The following is a 24,598-nucleotide window of genomic DNA, read 5'->3' on the forward strand; positions in this document are numbered from 1 at the left end:
TGAAAACAAAACCCCCTGCAGAAGTGCCCTATTACCGCACTTTCACTGCAATTGGAATGTTTTTCCTACTTTCCAGTACATTGAATGGTAAAATGAATGTCATGAAAGAAAACAACAACTACAGCCATGTGAATGGAAAAATAAGACATGATGGCTCCTGGAAAGGGAGAAAATAAAGAAATGGCAGTGACGGAAAATGACATATGTCCACACACCCTCAATAGCTACACCCAGGAAGACCCCCTTTCCATGTGTACTAACCCCTAATAAAACCAGACCCTTCACTTCCGTGTACACATGACGGTGGGTGTGGTAAGAAAGCGACGACTTCATCAGCAGCCACACAGAACACAACATGTGGGAGTAGCAAGATGGCGGCCGCAAGGAGGCGCTACCACTACTGAGACCAGAAACCAAGGGAGTAGTAATATGGCGACAGAGAGGTGGCGCTTCCGTCCGGCTTAGCCCCTCCCCACTCTTCCTCCTACCGTCTAACCTACCGGGGCCGGAGGAGGAGAGGAGCCCCGGGACCATGGAGAGCAATAAGGATGAGGCTGACCGATGCCTGCAAATCGGCAAGGCGGCCCTGCTGGAAGGGGACCTGGAGAAAGGCCGGAAATTTCTGAGAAAAGCGGAGCGGCTGTACCCGAGCACGGAAGCCCGAGGTGAGCGGCCTGTGCAGTGCACGACAGTCCATGTATACATAGGAGCAGGCGCAGGGCTGTCACCACACGGGAGCATGGCGGCAGGGGGACTTGTACACTGTCACATATGGCACCTGCAGCCAGGCATGACACAGGGGGACAATATGGCACCTGCAGCCAGGCATGACACAGGGGGACAATATGGGACCTGCAGCCAGGACTGACATATGGGGGGGGGGAGTAGAACCTGCAGGCTGGCTGACAAGAGGGTCTATATGGGACCTGCAGCCAGGACTGACATATGGGGGGGGAGTAGAACCTGCAGGCTGGCTGACAAGAGGGACTATATGGGACCTGCAGCCAGGGCTGACATTTGGGGGGATTATATGGGACCTGCAGCCAGGACTGACATTTGGGGGGGGAGTAGAACCTGCAGGCTGGCTGACAAGCAGGACTATATGGGACCTGCAGCCAGGGCTGACATTTGGGGGGATTATATGGGACCTGCAGCCAGGACTGACATTTGGGGGGGGAGTAGAACCTGCAGGCTGGCTGACAAGCAGGACTATATGGGACCTGCAGCCAGGGCTGACATTTGGGGGGATTATATGGGACCTGCAGCCAGGACTGACATTTGGGGGGACTATATGAGACTTGCAGCCAGGACTGACACAAAGGGACTATACGAGACCTGCAGCCAGTACTGACATATGGGGGGGTGGGGGGCTATATTGGACCTGCAGCCAGGCCTGAGGTAAGCAGTACTATGAGACCTGCAGCCACTACTGACATATGGGGGGGCTATAGTGGACCTGCAGCCAAGACTGACATGGGTGGATTGTATAGGACCTGCAGCCAGGCCTGAGGTAAGCAGTACTATATGGGACCTACAGCCACTACTGACATATGGGGGGGGGCTATAGTGGACCTGCAGCCAAGACTGACATATGGGGGGGGGCTATAGTGGACCTGCAGCCAAGACTGACATATGGGGGGGCTATATTGGACCTGCAGCCAGGACTGACATATGGGGGGGTGGGGGGCTATATTGGACCTGCAGCCAGGACTGACATGGGTGGATTGTATAGGACCTGCCCCCAGGCCTGAGGTAAGCAGTACTATATGGGACCTGCAGCCACTGCTTGCAGAGCTGTCATTGTAGAGTTGTAATGTAGATCTCCAGCTCGGGTCGCTATATCGGGCCTGCTATTGCCCCACTAGTGTATTAATGTGTCGTCTGCTGCAGCTAAGCTTCCTGTGGCTGCTGTGTACTCCCCACCGTTTAGAGATGAGCGAGTACCGTATTATTCGTAATTGCTATACTCCTAACGAATACTTTGTAATACTCGTGTATTTGCTCCGAATAGCGAGTACAATGCAAGTCCATGGGAAATGTGAGTAATTTTCTGCTGGACCCAACAAAGAGGTCTGAGGGCCTGAGGAAAAGGCTGAAATGGATGGGAAAGTGCTGAAAGTGAATGGGGAGAGCCTGGAGAATTCTCCCTCTGTCTCTCTGCTGCGGTATTACTATGATTCGTTAAAAGCCTAGCATGTTTATTGGCTGCAAATCAGGCGCCAAACCTGCTGGGGGGATATGCGAATATAGCGAGGCGAACGCACAAAAACTGAAAACGTAACGAGTAACCCGAATACCGTACTATCCGCGCGAATAGTGACGATTCCACCCACTCATCATTAGCACCGATGTCTCCTGTCCTCCAGTGATCGGCTATCAATGCCCTGTGGCACACTAAGTGTCTTTAGGTTTTAGGTGTCTGTGGCACACTACCATCTTATCTTGTCTATTGGGCTAATATGCCCTGATACTTGAACTGCCATATTGAACCCAGACAGTGCCATACTATGCAGTGCGGCCCATCCGCCTCTGCATAGCTGATGACACTAATCACTTATTCACATAATTCTGTTTGTCTTTTTAAAACACAACAGAGAAACTGAATGTGAAAGCAACCGTGTGCTTAGCCTACGGGCTCATTCAGACCTGATTTATGTTTTACGCAAAAATAAATCAGTCTGTTTCCCCAATTTGCAGCGTTCCATATGTTTTTCTCTCATGAGGTTACTCAATTTTCTCACTTGAAAAGTCTGATAACAATGGACAGCACACGGATGACAATTTTTTTCTCAGAGACCCTTAGATCTGCACTGGTTGATGTGTGACTTGGAGCAAAATCGGACTTGTCTCCACAACCTTTACAAAAAAAATCATCAGAGTATGTTTAAAGGGAACCTGTCGCCAGATTTGGGGCCTATAAGCTGCGGCCACCACCAGTGGGCTCTTATATACAGGATTCTAATATGCTGTATATAACAGCCCAGGCCGCTGTGTATAACGTAAAAATCACTTTATAATACTCACCTAATGGTCGCGCTGCGGTGGATTTGAGTCAGATGGGCGTCTTCATTGTCCGGTGCTGGCGCCTCCTCCTTCGGCCATCTTCTATCTCCTTCTGAAGCCTGTATGCATGACACGTCCTACGTCATACACACTCGCCAGTCCCGCGCAGGTGCCAGGGCAGATCAAAGTGTGCCTGCGCAGGACCTCAATGACGAGTGTGTATGACGTAGGATGCGTCATGCACCGCGGCTACAGAAGAAGGATGACAAAGATGGCCGAAAGAGGAGGTGCCAGACCCGGAGAACAGAGACACCCGTCCGACCATTCTGCACCGCAGCGACCGTTTAGGTGAGAATTATAAAGTGATTTTTATGTTCTTCCAATGTTTACCAATCTGTGGTCAGATAGTGCCATCAGTCAGTTTGTGTTGTAAATGGACCCTTAGGGGTACTTTGCACGCTGCGACATCGCTAGCATCGGCTAGCGATGCCGAGCACGATAGCACCCGCCCCCGTCGCAGATGCGATATCTTGTGAAAGCTGCTGTAGCGAACATTATCACTACGGCAGCTTCACACGCACTTACCTGCCATGCGACGTCGCTCAGGCCGGCGACCCGCCTCCTTCCTAAGGGGGCGGGTCGTGCGACGTCACACGGCAGGCGGCCAATAGAAGCGGAGGGGCGGAGATGAGCAAGACTTAAACATCCTGTCCACCTTCTCCCTTCCGCATAGCCAGTGGAGGCAGGTAAGGAAATGTTCCTTGCTGCTGCGGCTTCACACACAGTGAAAAGGGCTGCCGCAGGAACGAGGAACAACATCGTATTTCCTATTGGTGCGACATGAAAATGACTGACGCTACACAGATCACAGATTTTCGACGCTTTTGCGATTTTGTTTATTGGCGCATCTAGGATTTACACGTTGCGACGTCGTTACCGGCGCCGGATGTGCGTCACTTTCGATTTGACCTCGACGATATCGCAGTAGCGATGTCTCAACGTGCAAAGTACCCTTTAGTGGCCAGTGAAAGAAAATCGTATTGCTTCAACCAAAATGTTTTGTATGTTTCCAACTTTGTGTGAACGGTTTGAGCAAGACCCTTTTCTAATTGTTGGGTAAGTTTGGAGAGGAAAAACCTGACCGCACGGAGCCCTGACTTCAACCCCATCAAACACCTTGAGGATGAACTAGAATATAGATTGCAAACCAGGCCCCTCCGTCCTGCATCGGTGTCTGAACTCGCTTATAATGTTCTGGATGACTTGTCAAAGATTCCTACAAGCAGGGCTGTGGAGTCAGTAAGCCAAACCTTCGACTCCGACTCCTCAATTTCTCTTGCACCGACTCCGGCTCCGACTCCTACATATATTGCTTATAGTTAGGTGAAAAATTTATTGTAGTACATGAACATGTGTATGTGAACATCAGACATTTAATAATTTTCATGATACAATAATCAAGCTATTTGGATAGAACATAAAATATTTATTGGAATACAACTTTAGAACAAAAAACTAATAAATTGTAAATATGTAATTATATATATATATATTACATATTTACAATTTATTAGTTTTTTGTTCTAAAGTTGTATTCCAATAAATATTTTATGTTCTATCCAAATAGCTTGATTATTGTATCATAAAAATTATTAAATGTCTGATGTTCATTGTACTACAATACATTTTTCACTTAAATATAAGCATTATACTAAATATTATTTAGTAAAATATTCAGCACATTCTGCATTGCACTACTGTCCCCAATTTATTATATATTCTAGGAGTCGGTGCATTTTATACCGACTCCACCAAAATGAGCTCCGACTCCCGACTCCACAGCCCTGCCTACAAGCTCCAAAATCTTGTAGAAAGGCTTCCCATAAGAGTGGAAAGAGGGTACAAACGCCATATTAATGCCTATGAATTCATAATGGAAGGTCATGAAAAAGCTCTCGTAGGTGTCCCAATACTTTTGTCCATCTCTTGTAGGTGTCGTTCCTTTTGGTTTTCGCCTGCTTTGCATGCTGTGCTGTTGTTTTCTAGCCTGGTAAAGTGATGGATAAGATGACAGAAGACTAACAGACCTTATTATAGTAATGGGGGCTGAGAGGCCTGATGGCGTCCCACCTGTTTATCATTTTTGGTTTGTTTGTCCCTTTTTGTTGGGTACGTTACATGTATGTGTTTGTATGTAAACATCTTGTAGACATTCCAAAGTCTTAGTTTGTGACCTGAGTAGGCTCCTGACAGTGTAGACTGGCTCAGGCGATCTTGTCTGTACTATATGCAGTTACTTAGCGTCTCACCTAGTAATAGGACCCTGTGCTTTAATAAATTAACACTTTACTCAGATTCTGTCTACAGTTCCACATGCTTTTGGTGATCAAGTATTCATCACAAAATGTAACCTCCTTCCATCATTTGTGTTGCCGGGCTTTTGATGTATGAGTACAGGATACCTTTTTCTTCCTCAACAGGGTCTCTCCACTTACAGTGCTGGCCAAAAGTATTGGCACCCCTGCAATTCTGTCAGATAATACTCAGTTTCTTAAAAAAAAAAATGATTGCAATCACAAATTCTTTGGTATTATTATCTTCATTTATTTTGCTTGCAAAGAAAAACCACAAAAGAGAATGAAACAAAAATCAAATCCTTGATCATTTCACACAAAACTCCAAAAATGGGCTAGACAAAAGTATTGGCACCCTTAGCCTAATACTTTGGTTGCACAACCTGTAGCCAAAATAACGGCGAACAACCGCTTCCGGTAACCATCAATGAGTTTCTTACAATGCTCTGCTGGAATTTTAGACCATTCTTCTTTGGCAAACTGCTCCAGGTCCCTGAGATTTGAAGGGGGCCTTCTCCAAACTGCCATTTTCAGATCTCTCCACAGGTGTTCTATGGGATTCAGGTCTGGACTCATTGCTGGCCACTTTAGTAGTCCCCAGTGCTTTCTATCAAACCATTTTCTAGTGCTTTTTGAAGTGTGTTTTGGGTCATTGTCCTGCTGGAAGAATCATGACCTCTGAGGAAGACCCAGCTTTCTCACACTGGGCCCTACATTATGCTGCAAAATTTGTTGGTAGTCTTCAGACTTCATAATGCCATGCACATGGTCAAGCAGTCCAGTGCCAGAGGCAGCAAAGCAACCCCAAAACCTAAGGGAACCTCCGCCATGTTTGACTATAGGGACTGTGTTCTTTTCTTTGAATGCCTCTTCTTTTTTTTTTTTTCCTGTAATCTCTATATTGATGGCGTTTCCCAAAAAAACTCTACTTTTGTCTCATCTGAACAGAGAACATTCTTCCAAAAAGTTTTAGGCTTTCTCAGGTAAGTTGTGGAAAACTCCAGCCTGGCTTTTTTATGTCTCGGGGTAAGAAGTGGGGTCTTCCTGGGTATCCTACCATACAGTCCCTTTTCATTCAGACGCCGACGGATAGTACGGATTGACACTGTTGTACCCTCAGACTGCAGGGCAGCTTGAAGTTGTTTGGATGTTAGTCGAGGTTCTTTATCCACCATCAGCACAATCTTGCGTTGAAATCTCTTGTCAATTTTTCTTTTCCTTCCACATCTAGGGAGGTTAGCCACAGTGCCATGGGCTTTAAACTTCTTGATGACACTGAGCACCGTAGACACAGGAACTTTCAGGTCTTTGGAGATGGACTTGTAGCCTTGAGATTGCTCATGCTTCCTCACAATTTGGATTCTCATGTCCTCAGACAGTTCTTTGGTCTTCTTTCTTTTCTCCATGCTCAATGTGGTACACACAAGGACACAGGACAGAGGTTGAGTCAACTTTAATCCATGTCAACTGGCTGCAAGTGTGATTTAGTTATTGCCAACACCTGTTAGGTGCCACAGGTAAGTTACAGGTGCTGTTATTACACAAATTAGAGAAGCATCACATGATTTTTCAAACAGTGCCAATACTTCTGTCCACCCCCTTTTTTATGTTTGGTGTGGAATTATATCCAATTTGGCTTTATGACAATTTTTTTTTTTTCATTGAAGACAAATTAAATGAAGATAATACCAAAGAATTTGTGATTGCAATCATTTTCAAGAAGAAACTGAGTATTATCTGACAGAATTGCAGGGGTGCCAATACTTTTGGCCAGCACTGTAACATTCCCATGAGGTGTCAGAGTAGTAGGTCTGAGTTGTTCTTCCAGTCTGCACAGAGTTCACTTTGGCTGTTTTCGATGCAGGCAGAGACGCACGTAGACCCAAATATTTATTTATACCCATAGCTTGGGGGGAGAGCAGGTAGAAAAACCTGACAAAATGGCATGACCTTTCCTAAATTCAACATGCGTATTATTTTAAAGCAACAGATCCTCACGGCCAAACTAGGAAGGTGCATAACATACAATGTAATCTTTCCTTCATATTCCAAACACAAGTTCATAAATCTTTTCTTGCGAGCGTCTAAGATCTTGAGCTGAACTCAAGTCAGACATCTATTTGAGGAAGGTTGATAAATACATTGGCCTCTGCCCTTTACACTGGAACCATTGAGGATACTCAAACCTTAACTATTATATTTTTATTTCTAGAACCCCATTGATTGCATGGTGCTGTACATGAGAAGGGGTTGCATACAAAATATAGATATAAACTACAGTGAACAAACTAACAATGACAGACCGGTACGGAGGGGTGAGGGCCCTGCCCTAGTGGACTTATATTTTTGAAATGTCAAACTCTCACAGCAGCATTACCTGAGCCGGGATTGGCGGTCATGTCATTCTTTGTGCCCATCTATGCGCCCATGACGTGATCGTGGGTCGCTGATCGGTTGCTATGACATCTAGGGGTCTGTTGAAGACGTCCATGCTTGTCATTACGGAACCCTGCCTTTGGCCGGCCTTCAAAGGAGGCCGTGATTTTTACTATATGCAGCAATACTGTAGGTTCAAATCATCTAAGGGCACTAATAAATACAGTGAAAAGTAAAGAAAAAAAAATAAATCAAATAATAAAAGTTCAAATTGCCTCCCTTTTCTCCTATTTAAAAATAGCTAATAAAAATACACATGGCATCACCACGCTCAGAAGAATATAAAAATAATTATCCCGATATAAAAACACCATATACAGAAGAAAAATCCAAAAACTGCAAAATTGCGTGGTTTTGGTCACCGCAATACTACAACAATTTTGTAACAAAGCGATTAAAATAGATCTACCCCAAAATGGCATCAATAAAATGTCTCCTGCAAAAAATAAGCCCTCACAAGACTCCATCTACCCAAAAATGAAAGTGTTTTGGAAAATGGCAACGATAATAAAAAAAGTTTTTTTTGTTCACCACTAAACTAATAACTAGATAGGCTTGTTATCACCATAATTGTACTGATGAGGACAGTCATTTTTACCATACAATGTCAAAATTTCCTTTGTTTTAAAAATAAATAAATAAATTTATTTCATCATCCGTGGAATTTTTCTCTTGTTCTTCAGTATGTGGTAAATGGTGTCATTCAAAAATGCAACTCGTTTCGCAACTTAACAGACGTCTGCGATAACTGCACCTGATAAGGAACGTCAGATCTTGTTTCCAAACTTCTTTGGACATGTCTATTCACAGAACCCAGTCTCCTGGCTGGAGCTTATGCGATACCTCTTGATGGTTCTTTCCTCGTCGCTCTGTACTATTGCTCGTCATGTAATTGTTTCGTCAATTGCCACAATCTCTATCCGTTTTGGACCCTGTGACAGGAGCATCTCTCGGTTCAAAACAATATGTTTAATGGTGATACTCGAAGAGGTGAGCTGAGATCGAAGCCTCATGTTTGGTGAGGAGAGCTGTAGACTAAGGCAGGCTTTACACGTCGACATCGCTACCGATATATCGTCGGGGGTCACGTCGTTAGTGACGCACATCTGGCGCCGGTAGCGACATCGCAATGTGTAAATCCTAGGTGTGACGATGAACGAGCGCAAAAGCGTAAAATATCGCTGATCTGTGTCACGTCGTTCATTTCCATAATGTCGTTACTGCTGCAGATACGATGTTTGTCGTTCCTGCAGCACCACACATCGCTGTGTGTGAAACCGCAGGAACGACGAACATCTCCTTACCTGCATCCACCGGCAATGCGGAAGGGGAAAAGGTGGGCAGAATGTTATGTCTCGCTCATCTACGCCCCTCCGCTTCTATTGGCCAGCCGATTAGTGACGTTGCGGTGAAGTCACTGTGACGCCGAACGCACCTCCCCCTTAAAGGAGGGATTGTTCGGTGGTCACAGCGACGTAGCCGACCAGGTATGTGCGTGTGAAGCTGCCGTAGCGATAATGTTCCCTACGGCAGCAAGCACCAGATATCGCATGTACGACGGGGGCGGGTGCTATCGCGCTCGACATCGCTAGCAATTGCTAGCGATGTCAGAGTCTAAGGCGGGCTTTACACAATTTTCACACTTGTGCAGCGCCTGTCACAATCAGTTGTGTGACTGATGCAACGGATGCATTGCAGATAGCGGCACAACTGATATGACTGATGCTGCAAAACAATGATCCGTTGTGTTTTTTTTTTTTTTTTTTTTTTTTTTTACTGTTTTACCGGTGGCAGACTATTGTAAACAATCAGCTGATCCCGGCCAGGCAGTCAGCTGATAGTTCACAAAAGCCGGCCGATCAGCTGATGGCTCTCAAAAGCCGGCCGATCAGCTGATGGCTCTCAAAAGCCGGCCGATCAGCTGATGGCTCTCAAAAGCCGGCCGATCAGCTGATGGCTCTCAAAAGCCGGCCGATCAGCTGATGGCTCTCAAAAGCCGGCCGATCAGCTGATGGCTCTCAAAAGCCGGCCGATCAGCTGATGGCTCTCAAAAGCCGGCCGATCAGCTGATGGCTCTCAAAAGCCGGCCGATCAGCTGATGGCTCTCAAAAGCCGGCCGATCAGCTGATGGCTCTCAAAAGCCGGCCGATCAGCTGATGGCTCTCAAAAGCCGGCCGATCAGTTAATCATTCGGCTGCCGAGAGAGAAACATAAGAGCTGAGCATGTGCAGTGAAAAAAGTGTTCCACCGCTCAAAAAACGCTACATGCTGCATTACTGCCGCCTGACAGTCAGTCGTTCCACAACTGATCTGTCACGCGGCGGATGCAACGCAGACACATTAGTCGCAATGCGTCGTCAATGCAAGTCTATGGGAAACAGCGCAAGCCGTTAACGGATTCCGCTGTTTTCCAAAGCGGCGGATTGCGACTAACGCAAGGGTGAAAGTAGCCTAAGACAATTGTTTAATTTTGTTTTTGGTTAAGGATCACAGTGACTGAATTTGGATATCATAAGCACAAGGGGGTGATCTAAGACAATGTCTGTCACTTTGTCCTATAGCAAAGCTGCTACTGCTGTAACAGCCGTTACATAAGAGACGGCTCCTCACATTACTGGGTCTAGGTGGGCAAAGCCTCAGTTTTCCTCCATGATCTTGTCAGTACCACCTGAGCTTGTTTAGCAACTTGGTGATGTAACAAGGACAAGTGAAGTTGGCAAGGCTGATCATTTCTGTCTCTGCCCTCAAGGTATTAAAGGGAATCTGTCACTCTTGAGTTTTCCTGGTTAATAATATGGGCATAGAATTGAAATTAACCATATATGTATTCCTCCTGGGGTCATTTAGCAAAAATCCTCTTTTATATCTTCTATCTTTCGGGTTTTGGGGCATGCGCTGCCTGGAAGATAAGCCTGCCTCTGGTCTTCATTATACAGGATTCTTCCTCCCCTTCTCTTCAGTGTCCATGTGACGTCAGACGTGGCCGGAACTCCTGTGCATTCTGCCTGCGGTCTCTCCCTGCACTGTGAAGCATTAGAGACTCCCCGACACCTGTGCACAGCAAAATTGATGCCTGTGCCCGCAGAAGGGTTGAACAGTGCAGGGGAGGGATGACAGGCAAAATGCGCAGGCACAAGATTTCCTGCCGCACATCTGACTTCACAGGGACGCTAAAGAAGAGAGGGAGAGGATGAATCGTGTATACTGATGGGCGGACTCGCAGATACCCGAGATTGGCAGTTCTAACCGGGTTTAACCCCCCCCCCCAAAAAAAAAAAACTTGGTTCGGTCCCAGAATTGATCCCGGATATCTGGCCGGACGACAGTCACCATATAAGTTTATGGGGACCATAATCTTGCGCTTTAAGGCCCGTTTCACACGTCCGTGAAAAACACTGATGTTTTTCACTGGCGTCTAAAACACGCACATGTCCCTGCGTGTGCCGTGAATCACGGCACACGTGGGTTGTCTAAGTGCAATCCGGGCTCCGTTCTCCGTGGCCCGTGATTGCACTTAGAAAACAACTCACCTGTGCGCGCTCCCGCTCTCCATGGTGCTGATCGCTCCCGCGGTACAGCATCCGGCCGGCGGTGACCCCTGCAGCAGCTGCTTCCGGGTCGGCTGTGTCGCGCATAATGAATATGCGCAACAATATTGAGCCGGCTCAGAAGCAGCAGGGAGAACAGGCTGCAGAGGACATCGCTGGACGCCGGGTGAGTAAAAATGTTTTTTATTTTAAAAGCACGTTTTTTTCTGGCACGTGTTTCACGGACCACACCACTGCGTGGTCCGTGGAACATCAGTGATGCCAGAAAAAAATGGACATGTCTCCGTGCGGCAATCACGCACACGCGGGTACGCCGCACGGAGACACGTGCAGTGAAAAAAATCACTGACGTGTAAGCAGACCCATTCATTATAATGGGTCTGCGTATGTCAGTGATTCTGGTACGTTTTAAAAAAAGCACAAACGTCCCAGAATCACTGACGTGTGAAACAGGCCTAAGATGGTGGTAGAAGGGATAGGGGGATTGGAGCAGGTGCGTTATACTCACCAACTCTCCGCCGGCTCTAACGTTACTTCCGGGGTCGCTCATTACCCTTAATACATATTCACTGCTTCCCCCGCCCACCGACAGTTCACACGTCTCTGGTTGCTGCTGGAGGCTGCAGCCTGTAGCCGTATGTTTTATCTGTGTTGGGAATTATAATATGGGGGAACCCTACGCCAATTTTTTAAATTTATTTTTACACCAATATAGACGCACACACAGCGTTTCTGATTGAAAGCAGACAGACACGCTGTCACACAGGCTGGGGGTGCTGTCTGACTGCAACCAATCAGACGCCAGGACTGCCGGTGGGCAGGAGAAGCCATGAATATGTGAAGCTAATGAGTGGCCCCGGAAGCAGTAACAGCCTCCCCGGAGACTGTAAGTATGGCGTGCCTGCTTTATTCCTTTCTTTTTTTTTTTTTTTTTTTAAATATATTATATTTTATTACCTGGGCTGCTGTACCCAGATCATTACCCGCCCGGCGCTCTGGTACTTTTAAAGCCCCCACAGATCTGGACTAGATTTGCCTATCATTAGTTACAAATTAAAACTCTCACTATAAAAACCTGGCTAGTTATGAACATGGTCTTCCTGTTGTATTAAAAAATATACATCCACCGGTAAGCTTTCACAATTCAGGAATAAGGCATTAACGACGATAAAGCAGGTGATGTCGACTTTCTTTGAATTACCGTATTTTTCGCTTTATAAGACGCACCTGATTATAAGACACACCCCCAAATTTGGTGAAGGAAAAGAGATTTTTTTTTTTTAATGTTAAATGGGGTCCATCTTATAATGCCAGTGTCCGTCTAACAAATCATATAGGGTATATGTCCCTCATAGCCCCCCATCCTAAAATTAGCCCCCCTTAATCTGGATATGGCCCCCTTATATTGAATATAGCCCCCTTGTGCTGGGACACGTCCCCCTGTGCTGCCCATGGCCCCTATAGATGGTACACCTCCCCTGTGTTTGATATGGCCCCCATGTGTGCTGCCCATGGCCCCTATAGATGGCACATCTCCCCTGTGTTAGATATGCCCCCCATGTGTGCTGCCCATGGCCACTATAGATGGCACATCTCCCCTGTGTTAGATATGCCCCCATGCTGCTGCCCATAATAAAATAAAACACTCTTTCCTTACCTTCTCAGCGCTGTCCCTTCTCGTGTCTCCCACCTCGCAGTTGAGCTCCGGCTTTCTTACTTCCTGGTTCTTGCTGCCGGTCATGTGATCGGCACAGCACAGTGATATCATCTCTGCGTGCCTTATCACAGACAGCAGCAGCAGGAGACGGGAGATCAGCGCTGGAGGTAAGTAAAGCTTTTTTATTTTACTATGGGCAGCAGCACGGGGGCCATATCTAACACAGGGGGGGGATCATGTGAAAAGGGAGCACAGGCAGATATAATATGCCCTGCTGCCCCAGCCCCTCAGCGTGATGCAGTTTCAGCACCACATTGCTGGACAGCGGCTGTGCATATTATATGAGCGGGAGCAGGAGATCAAACGCTGCTGCTCGCAGCTGTCACCTGCCCCCAGCATGGCTCCAGCCAGAGCGGACCCTGCAGTGTGTGTGTGTGTATATATAATATATAGTATATATGTGTGTGTGTGTGTGTGTGTGTGTGTGTGTGTGTGTGTGTGTGTGTGTGTGTGTGTGTGTGTGTATATATATATATATATATATATATATATATATATATATATATATATATATTAGTATGTATGAATATGCGGGGGGGGGTGTATACATATATATTATATATACATATGTATATATGTATATGTATGTATATATGTATATGTATATATGTGTGTGTATATATGTATATGTATGTATATATGTGTGTATATATATATATATATGTATGTGTGTGTGTGTGTGTGTGTGTGTATATATATGTATATATGTATGTATATATAATATATATGTATGTATACACCCCCCCCCCCCCGCATATTCGGTTTATAAGACGCACCCCCTACTAAAAGTGCGTCTTATAAAGGGAAAAATACGGTACTTTCTTTTTTGTGTGTGTGTGTGAAATATACAGGAGTATACTGGAGCCTATTATTGTGCAGCTCTCTATTTCCAGTGATTCTCACACACATAGCTAAACCTCCATTACTGGAGGCAGAGGGTCCCCCTATTTGGTATTGGATAGTTGAATAAAATACGTTAAATATGCTGCGCTGCTGGAGTAAACCATCTCTTTGATGATGATGACGACGATAAAGGTTTTTTGTTTTTAACACGACGTGTTTCAAACATGACAATAATGGCTTTGTAAGGGCCCAAAATGTATGGCAATTACATAACGCCCATAGAGATGCTTAAATCGATAGGAATGATTAAACTTGCAATTGAGGAATGATTAAAGTTAGAGGGGGAAAAAAGGAAACTATACATCTAAATAGATAACCTGTTGAGGAGGAAGGAGATTAGAACCCAGGACGGGCCAGTGAATAGGAACCAGTAACAAAACGATTACTGGGGAGATGAGGGCACACACTATTACATCTCTGTACAGTAACTATAGGGTCACAAATCGCCCTTCTTAGTGATCGCGCATTCCTCTACCTGCGTGCTGCTGCATTGTAGTCAGAAATGCTTGTTCTGGGCTGATGGGATTTATATATAATATGACCGCTAGAAATCAAATGGCCATTTACTGTAAAAAGGACCTAGAAATGTAATTCTCATTATGCCAGATAATTTTGCATTATAATGTATGAAGTGATAATTTATTTTTTTTTTATGCTCACCAGTGATTTTCTTCTTTTCTTTACTATGTTCTTATAAGAGCTGCTAGTAAGGCTTGAAAAGCTTGAAGAAACGACGGCGAATGGACCAAAGTGTGGAAAAATGCCGAATGGGGTGGAACAAAATAAAACCAGTGCAGAGAAGGACAGTGCCACGGGCGATGGTGGCAAAAGTTTTACAAAGGACCAGGTGGACGGTGTGAAAAGGTATGCGGAGTAATAAGATTTAGCCATGTCTTGTCCCCTTGTCATCTGAGAGATTTTTCATAATTTTTTTTTTCTTTCCTTTAAGAGTTATAACTTTTTTTTTTTTTTTATTTTATTTATCAGTCAACCTAACCCCCAAAGGCTTCATATGACTGATTTTTACATGCTGGGTATGGAAACCTGAGGCTGCTAATAGATGCTCATAAGCCTGAATATACAAAGAGGAAGTTTTTTTTTTTTTTTTTTTTTCATACATAAATTTGTTCATTCTTTTGAGTGTTTTGTTAGCGATGTGTGTACATATCCTTAGAGGCAGGTGCCAGGTGTATAGCACCCCCTGCCCTGTATGGAGAGGGGTGACTACAAACACTCAATATGTCACATGCTTGTCACATGTCAGTAAATAAATGACTGCATCAGAAATCAACATGATATGAATGTTTGTAAAGTGTAGGTACGCACGCAGGACTCCGTATAGTGATTAAAATGCTGGTACAAGGGGCTGCTGATAAGTATTTGGCTTTGTGATCTTTTTTTGTTTCTATGGTAACAAATATTACATTACATGAAAGTCTTACGTGCCTAATATGTTCAAAATTTTGTTCTACGCACGTGGGAGAACAAAATGGTCGAGTCTAACGCGATATTCACAGCAACTGAGAGCAGAGGAGTGATAAAATGCTTGTTTTTGCAAGGAAGGTCCGCAAAGGATATTCATGGTGATATCTCGCAGACATTTGGGATCAATGCCCTTCATTTCATTTAAGAACTGGGTTGCCATATTTAAAACTGGCTACTTCAGCATCAATGATGAGGAATGTCCTGGACGACCGAGAGTGGTTGATGGTCCGGGGATCGTCAATGCTGTGCACAACCTCATACTGGAGAATCAACGAATTTCAGCTAAAGCAATAGCAGACATCATGGGGATTTCCTGTGAACATGTTTGTGTCATTATCCATGAACATTTGGACATGAGGAAGCTATCTGAAAAGTGGGTCCCCAAATGTTTGACAACAGATCAGAGAAGCATGCGAGTGAAAACGTCCTGGTCCATTTGTCAGCGTTTCCAGACTGATAAGAACTTCATGGATCGACTGGTCACTATGGGTGAGATCTGGATTTATTTGTATGACCCTGAAAACAAGGACAAGTCAAGAGTAGAGGCACAGTGGTTCTCTTCGTCCAAAGAAGTTCAGGGTGCAAAAATCAGCCACTAAGGTGATGACGTCTGTGTTCTGGGATAAGGAGGGCGTGCTGCTAGTGGACTACCTTCAAAAGGGTTCCATCATCAATGCAAGTTATTACATTGAACTTTTGGACCAATTGATGGCAGCTCTGAAGGCCAAAAGGTACGGCAAGCTGTCCAAAGGAATCTTGTTACTGCAAGACAACGCCTCCGCTCACACTGCACAAGCAATCACGGCAAAACTGGCAGAGCTGGGCTTCCAGATGGTTGGCCACCCACCTTATTCACCAGATATAGCTCCCTCTGACTATCATCTGTTTCCCAACCTGAAGAAACACCTCAAGGGTACCAAAGTTCACACCATTTCTGATGCCATGGCTGCTACGGATGGCTGGTTTAAAGCACAACCAAAATCCTTCTTTTTGCTAGGCTTACAGAACTTGGAATACCGATGTAAGAAGTGTGTTCACATCAGTGGAGAGTATGTGGAATAAGTGTAAAGTTTCATCATCCTATCTCGTTTCTTTCTGTGTAAAGCCAAAAACTTATCAGCAGCCCCTCGTAAATGTAACCCAAAAATATATTCTTTAGATCCTAAATTTTTAGACTTGTTAAACAAATTTAACCAAGTATTTTATTTTTATTATTTTAAAGGGAATCTGTTGGCAGGATTTCACCTTCAAACTATATGCACATTTATCTCGTTCAAAGGCAAGTTCAGCAGTCCCTTTACATGGCCAGTCCGTTTCTCCATTACTGAGAAATCTGCGTTTGGATTGATATGCAAATGACTATTGTAGTTCTGTAGCCTCTGTCACTCCAGCTCTATCTCTCACCCAGCACCGCCTCCTTCTGCTTGACTGACAGCCTCTATTCTGTGTGACTTCAGGGAGCAGTCAGTTAAGTAGGAGCTGGCAGCGCTGGGTTGGAAATAGAGCTGGAGTGACAGAGACTTCCGTTTTACATAGAGCTTTTCAGCCTTATTGACATGCCAATTTAAACACTGATTTCTCAGTAACGGAGGAATGGATTGGCCATGTAAAGGTATTGCAGGACTTGTCTTAGGGCTACTTAAATTTAATTAGCTTAGGATGTAAAATCCTACTGACAAGTTATCTTTTAATCTAGGATCCCGCTATATAAACAGATCTAAATCCTAGAGGGAGCATAGGCACTGTCTATATTATTGCATTTTTAGAGGTTATTTCCTATGCATACATTAGTGGTAACTTCTTAACCTCTGGGAGTCAACCACTGGACCCCTCTCATCTGAGAATCGGGTCTCTGAAGAGCCCTGTATGAGTGGAGTGGTTGTTGATCATGTGCACCTCTGCTCCATTCATTCCGATCTCAGGCTACAATACACGGCCTGATCGTGTGTCTCCTGACCGGAGCATGACAGCTTTTCTATTATTATGAGGCCATCACACAACTGCTGAGACTCCACTGCAGATGTCAAATCTGGAATAAGTCTCTCCTACAGAGTGATAGTAAATATTGTCATAGTCTGCAAGCGTGTTGTGTAGGTGTTATTCAGCATTAGCCACTGTGCCCTGCTGCCATCATTCATTACAAAAGCCTGAAGGTCATTCCTTGGGTTCTGATATGTCTACCTTGCGTTTCTTTTGCAGGATAAAGTGCTGTAAAACATATTATGAGGTGCTGGGAGTGAGTAAGGATGCAGGAGAGGAGGACTTGAAGAAAGCGTATCGGAAACTTGCACTCAAGTTTCATCCAGATAAAAATCATGCTCCAGGAGCCACGGAGGCGTTTAAGAGTAAGTGCGGCTGGTGTGGTCAGTCTGCATGGGCATCATCATTTTCTAATCCCATGATCTGTTTCCTGAGAGCCCTGTAATGCAGAGCCTCTGTGCAAGCATCAAATTGTCCCTCACAGTAGCATCTATAAAATACTAGCTGGGTGTTTTCCATTCTTGTAGAAATCAAACAGCGCAGTATACCGTATTTTTCGGACCATAAGACACACTTTTTTTCCTCCAAATTTCGAATGAAAGTGTGGGGTGCATCTTATGGTCTGAATGTCAAAACGGGGTACCTGCGGGGTAGGGAGCTGTGGGGAGTCAGCGCTATGTAGTGGGATCACAGGAGGCAGGGAGGGTCGCTGCTGCAGGAAGCCGGCGGCTGGAGAAACCACATGTGTCCGCTACTTAAAGTAAAGGAATATTCATTAGCTGCTCCCCCGCCCACCTCTTTCTGCAGTCAGTGACTAGAAACGGGTGTGAGCAGCAGCAAATCAATACCTGTTTAATGTAAACAGCGAACACATGTGGGAGCTCCAGCCGCCGACTTCCTGCAGCGGCTGCGGAGACTGTGTGTCCGCTGTTTACAAGGCAGGAGCAAGGTGCCGCTGCAGTCATGTCTGGCCCGGAGAAAGTGCAGATTACTGCAGTGTCCGGGCCAGAGCTTGGCATACCATCACAGCACAGCACAGCCCGCAGTCTCTGTGCTGAGTGCTCACATTGCTTTCATTTTGATCCTACCTCTGCACTAGAAGCAAAGTCTCCCGTAACAGCAGGACCTGCAGTGATGTAATGAAGAGGGCTGGGCCAGAGCAGCACAGAACAGCTCAGTGCCCCGCCTCTACATTACATCACTGCAGGTCCTCGAGATATGGGAGACTTTGCTTCTAGTGCAGAGGAAGGACCAAACAAAGTTAGGTGAGCATCACATCTGTAAAATTAAGGCAATAAATACATTTAGTATACACATATGCACACACACACCAGGTTGGAGGCTCACACACATAAGGATGGAGAACATACAAATTCCATGATGGGGGCCATGTCTACCTGGAAGGGGCCCAGAATGGGGGATAGGAGTACAGAATTTGAGGATATTAACAGCGTCAGCAGCAGACCCACCCCCCTCATAACAGTGTGTCATGACCACATTTTTTTACTTTTAATTTTTTTTCCTCCTCTAAAAAAAAGGGGTGCGTTTTATAGTCCGAAAAATACGGTATATTGAAGCTCATGACTCTGTGTGGACATATCCTAGCACTGTGATATTGCTGAGCGTCGCTCATGCAGGTTGTGTCCGTTTCCATGCTACCCACACACTGATTACCATCTCCTGAGCTTATTATCTTGCACTCAAGGCTGTCCTGTGACGTGCGTATGTTTTTCTTATTTACAGTGAAGGTAGTAGTGGGCATATGAGGACTGGATAGAATTGCATTCATTATTAACTGACTCAATAGTCTTATGTATGATTAATTTTCTGATTGGTGTGTGGTCACATTATAAACACTCACAGATGCTGAATCTGATACATCTGTATAAAGTGGCTAACATAAAAGGTTTTTATGATTTTGGACTACCCATCTTCCCCAGCTGCAGTTTGTGTTAACATTTTCTTCTGATAAGTCTGAAGTCACTCAATGTGACTGACTTCTGAATCCTTACAATATGTGATGCGCACACTGTCAGGAGTCACTGATATTGCTGGTGAGAGTGGGCGGTCACGTGATTTTAAGTATGCAATTTGTAGACGTCCAGTCGCATTCGGACTAGACGTGTTTGGCTTCTCTCAATACAAGTGAATTGTAAGAAGCTGAGCATGTCTAGTCGGCACGTCATCGGGCACTTGACTGCTATTTCTCGCCGGTAATACTGGTGAATCTTGACAGCATGAGTTCTGCACGCTGTCAGAATTCGAAAGTCTGCAGCCATTATGTGTCTGCAGATTTTTATCAAAAGACCTGACAAGCCCTCAATCTACTGATTCTCTAATACTGTTTGCATGTTTTAGGCAGCGTCCCTGGGTTCAGCGTTGAGTCTGTCTCTGCTCCTGGTGTCAGGCTGCGACATTGTCAACGGACCAACAGCGCCACAGTCACTGCCAATCTGTAAGCTCAGTGGTACTGAGTGGGGCGTTGTATGTAGACTGCCCCAATCAATCCGCTGAGCTTACTGATTGGCTGTCGTCACTTTGACGTCAGCGCCGCATCTAATGCAAGACACCACTGGGATCAGTGTCATGACTTGCCGGGTTACTCGGGGAAGGTGAGGACAATGAGGTTTTTCTTTAGAACAGGTTGCAGCCAGGAATTAACCCTTCATGAAAGGAACAACTAATTTAAAGCTGGCGATACACATTAGATTGGCTGGCTGTCAATTCAGCCAGTTACTGGAGGTGTCCTGACTCTTACCAAGGTCTAATGTTAGGGTAACAAAGGATCCGGCATGTTTGATTTCAACATGCCTGAATTCTATGTTCTTATAGGAGGTACGTCACGGGCATATTAGGAAGGAGGAATAGTCGCATATGGCCATCATTATTCAGTGTATGTAACCATTTGGTAACACCAATATTTTACATAAAGGCTTGTACTGTAATTCAGGCTAGTTATCATGTGACAGAGGCATATAGGAATGTCATTAGAAAAGCTTGAATTACACCTATCTGTCTTGATGTGTGTACTGGGCTGCTTATTAAGTGGTCCACGGTGACGTGTGCTTTTGTAGTGGACTAATGGATTACTTGGTGTTCTCCCATAGAGATTGGAAATGCATATGCAGTACTAAGCAATCCAGAGAAACGCAAGCAATATGACCTAACTGGAAGTGAGGAGAACGTGCACAGCAACCACAGAAACGGCGGCTTTGACTACCACCGGGGATTTGAAGCCGATATAACGCCAGAAGATCTGTTTAACATGTTCTTTGGAGGAGGTTTTCCATCAGGTATGTTTGTCTTACTCTTTGCTTATAGCGCCAGCATATACCTCAGCATTGTACACCTGAACAAATTTAGACAATACATGGTGAAAAACTGATGAACAATTCAAACACTATGAACAAGGCCCCGATTGTAAGAGCTAAAATTAGGAGGAAATAACTGTGACATGAGGTACAAGCTTATCTTTTGGAATAAGATGCCGACATATTAAGTAGGGTAGTACACATTAAACGGAATCTGTCACCAGGTTTTTGCCACCTAATCTGGGAGCAGCATAACATAGGGGCAGAGATCCTGATTCCAGCAATGTGTCATGTAATGGGTTGATTAGCGCAGTTTTGATTAAAATCACTGTTTAATCAGCAGTAGATTATCATTAGAGGACTACATGGCGTGCTGCTAGATAGTCCAGCATATTCATGAGCTCTGTATAACTGCTAGATCTGCAGCAGAGAAAACATTGATTTTTTTTTATCAAAAAGACAGCAAACAGCTCAGTAAGTGACAGATCACTGGAAACGGGCTCTCCGTCTCTACATTATCCTCCTCTCAGATGGACGAGCAAAAACCTGGTGGCAGATTTGCTTTAAGGGTGTATACCACTCACCAGCCAGTATCTGTGACTGTACTGCGATAGTGTCATTGGGTGCAAGAACTGTGGGGGGGAAAACGTTGTGAATGCATTTTGGATGCATTTTTGACAGTGCGGTCCCACTCGGCTCTGCTACATCCTCATAGAACAGACCTGGGCAAGGGGCGGCCCGCGGGCCACATCCGGCCTGCCTACTCTATGTGACCGGCCCGCCCGTCTTCAGCCGGTGCAGTGGAGCCGGGCTGCAGCGTGCCGGGCAGGGAGAGATCCTGCAGCTCCGCACAGTCAGTGCAGGCAGCGGAACTCAGAAGTCTCTCCTCTGTTCCCTGCTGGCACGTTCTCTGCGACACACGCGCGTGCGCTCTGACGTGGGTACTGCGCTGCATGTGTCATTTCAAAAGTTCCCGCCTGGCAGGAGAAGGAGCAGCACAGCGGGGAGCCTGTACGGAGGTGCCTGAGGAGGGGGACGATAACAAGGGAGAGGTAAGTAGTGACTAATAAGCTGAGGAGGGGACAATGGGAGGGACTGGTGACTAATACTGGGGGTGTAGTGGTGTAGTTTTACAGGTGTAGTATATGGTGTTGTGTATATAGTGGAGTTTTACATGGGGTGTAGTGATGTAGTTTTATTACAGGTGTAGTATATAGGGGTGTAGTATATGGGGGTGTTGTATATAGTGGTGTAGTATATGGGGGTATAGTGATGTAGTATATTACAGGTGTACTATATGGGGGTGTAGTATATTAGAGGTGTAGTACATGAGGGGTGTAGTATATTACAGGTGTAGTATATGGGTTGTAGTATATTACAGGTGTATTATATGGGGGTGTAGTATATTACAGGTGTAGTATATGGGTTGTAGTATATTACAGGTGTATTATATGGGGGTGTAGTATATTACAAGTGTATTATATGGGGGTGTAGTATATTACAAGTGTATTATATGGGGGTGTAGTATATTACAGGTGTAGTACATGAGGGGTGTAGTATATTACAGGTGTAGTATATGGGTTGTAGTATATTACAGGTGTATTATATGGGGGTGTAGTATATTACAAGTGTATTATATGGGGGTGTAGTATATTACAGGTGTAGTATATAGGGGTGTAGTATAATACAGATGTATATAGGGGTGTAGTGATGTAGTATATTACAGGTGTAGTATATGGGGGTGTAGTGATGTAGTATATTACAGGTGTATATGGGGTGTAATGATGTAGTATATTACAGGTGTATTATATAGTGGTGTAGTATAATACAGGTGTAGTATATAGGGGTGTAGTAATGTAGTATATTACAGGTGTAGTATATAGTAGTGTAGTATAATACAGGTGTATATGGGGGTGTAGTGATGTAGTTTATTACAGGTGTAGTATATGGAGGGGGTGTAGTAATGTAGTATATTGGGTAGAACTGAGTTAATTATATTAGTCCGGCCCTCTAAACCAATCAAAATATCTCATGCGGCCCCATGGGAAAATTAATTGCCCACACCTGTCATAGAACATGGCTGGCTGCGAGACGGAGCTGCGGGATCAGAATGAACATCACCCGACTTCATTGTCATCGTGCGGCTCTGTGTGTGTGCCGCGGCCTGATTTGCAATCACAGGTGTAGGACTCATCGGTTACTGCAAATCCCCTGAGTGACTGAAGTGAGCCAAGCGACAGCAGTGCCGTCACTCAGGTTACCCGCGGCCAGCTGCAGTCCTCCACCTGAGAGTTGTGGCCGCGAGTAACCTGAGTGACGTCACCACTGATCGCACGACTCACTTCAGTTGCTGCGTGGAGCTGACAGAAAGCGGCGGTGTTCTACGGCCGCTCCTGTCAGCCTCCTGTAGAAGAGCTGGATGTGTTGTGGCACCTCGTGTGGATTACGCCGGACCTGAAGAGGTATTTGACGATTTTAATAAAGTGGTGAAAGAGGGTGTTTTTTTTGTCTTTTATTCTAAAGGATTTTTTGGGTGTATGTGTTTATTTACTTTCACTTACAGGTTAATCATTGGGGGGTGTCTCATAGATGCCTGCGATGATTAACCTAGGACTTAGTGGCAGCTATGGGCTGCCATTAACTCCTTATTACCCCGATTGCCACCGCACCAGGGCAATTCTGGATGAGCCGGGTAGAGTCCTGGGACTGTCGCATCTAATGGATGCGGCAATTCCGGGTGGCTGCTGGATGATATTTTTAGGCTGGGGGGCTCCCTATCCTGAGAATACCAGCCTTCAGCTGTGTGGCTTTACTTTGGCTGGTACCAAAGTTGGGGGTAACGCACGCCATTTTTTTTTTTTTTTTTTTTTTTAATAAATTTATTTATTTTACTGCACAACATAGACTCGCCCACTGGCGGCTGTGATTGGTTGCAGTCAGACAGCTGTCACTCAGTGTGGAGGCGCGTCTGAATGCAACCAATCATAGGCGCCGGTGGGCGGTGGAAGCAGGGAATAAGAGATACAATAATGAGCAGCCGGCATTTTCAAAAGCAGGAGAAGCCGCCGGAGCAGTGTGCCAGCCGTGCAGCGCCATGCCGGTGATCAGTCAGTGATCGGTGAGTATAAGAGAGGTGGGGAGAGGGAGAGACAGACAGACACCGAAAGACCTGCGTTCTGTTTGTCAAAAAAGCGATTTGGTTTGCGAGCTGTTCTGGTGACTACGTAAAAACCGCGTGCTGCTCTGACCACGTTATTCCAAGACACCAGAAATGCAGTCAGGCACCTTCTATAGGGTGTGCCCATACTGTTTCTGCGTTTTCCCATCCATTTCAGCCTTTTCCTCAGTCACCACAGCTCGCCGTTCGGTCCAACGTGAAATTATTCGAGTTTCCCATAGCCTTACATTGCGCATCGAATATTCGCGAATAGTATCGATCTGTACTGTGAAATGCCATCCAATCAATCTTACTGCATTTGGTTGAATCTGAGCAGAAAGTATAGCACAGTACACTTCAGAATTCATCCGGTTGCTTTGGTCTTCAGTCACACCTTCAATAAACACTAGTGACCCAGTGTCATTGGAAGCCATGCATGCCCATGCCATCAACTGCCTCCACCATGTGTTACAGAGGATGTGGTGTGCTTTGTATCATGAGCCATTTCAAGGCTTCTCCATACTTTCTTCTTCCCATCATTCTGGTGCACGGTGATCTTTGTTTCATCTGTCCAAAGAATGCTTTTACAGAATTGGGCTGGCTTCTTGAAATGTTTTTTTGGCAATGCTAATCGGACCTTTCTATATTTAAAAAGAAGGTGTCGTTAAAAATAAAAAAAAAAATTCAATAGCTGAAAAATAGTA

At 45.2% G+C, this 24,598-nt stretch overlaps 1 protein-coding gene across 1 annotated transcript in view; it reads left to right on the forward strand.

Annotated features, from left to right (window-relative positions):
• Positions 1 to 451: 451 nt before the first annotated feature.
• Positions 452 to 24,598, forward strand: part of DNAJB14 (DnaJ heat shock protein family (Hsp40) member B14) — a 45,098-nt gene continuing 20,951 nt past the window's right edge. Inside the window, 4 exon segments of the mRNA XM_075350773.1 lie at positions 452 to 665; positions 14,660 to 14,825; positions 17,646 to 17,791; positions 20,534 to 20,719. Of these exon segments, the coding sequence (XP_075206888.1) occupies positions 533 to 665; positions 14,660 to 14,825; positions 17,646 to 17,791; positions 20,534 to 20,719 (631 nt within the window). The 5' untranslated portion in view covers positions 452 to 532.

This window comes from Anomaloglossus baeobatrachus, chromosome 1 (assembly GCF_048569485.1).
Source record: "Anomaloglossus baeobatrachus isolate aAnoBae1 chromosome 1, aAnoBae1.hap1, whole genome shotgun sequence".
NCBI lineage: Eukaryota > Metazoa > Chordata > Amphibia > Anura > Aromobatidae > Anomaloglossus > Anomaloglossus baeobatrachus.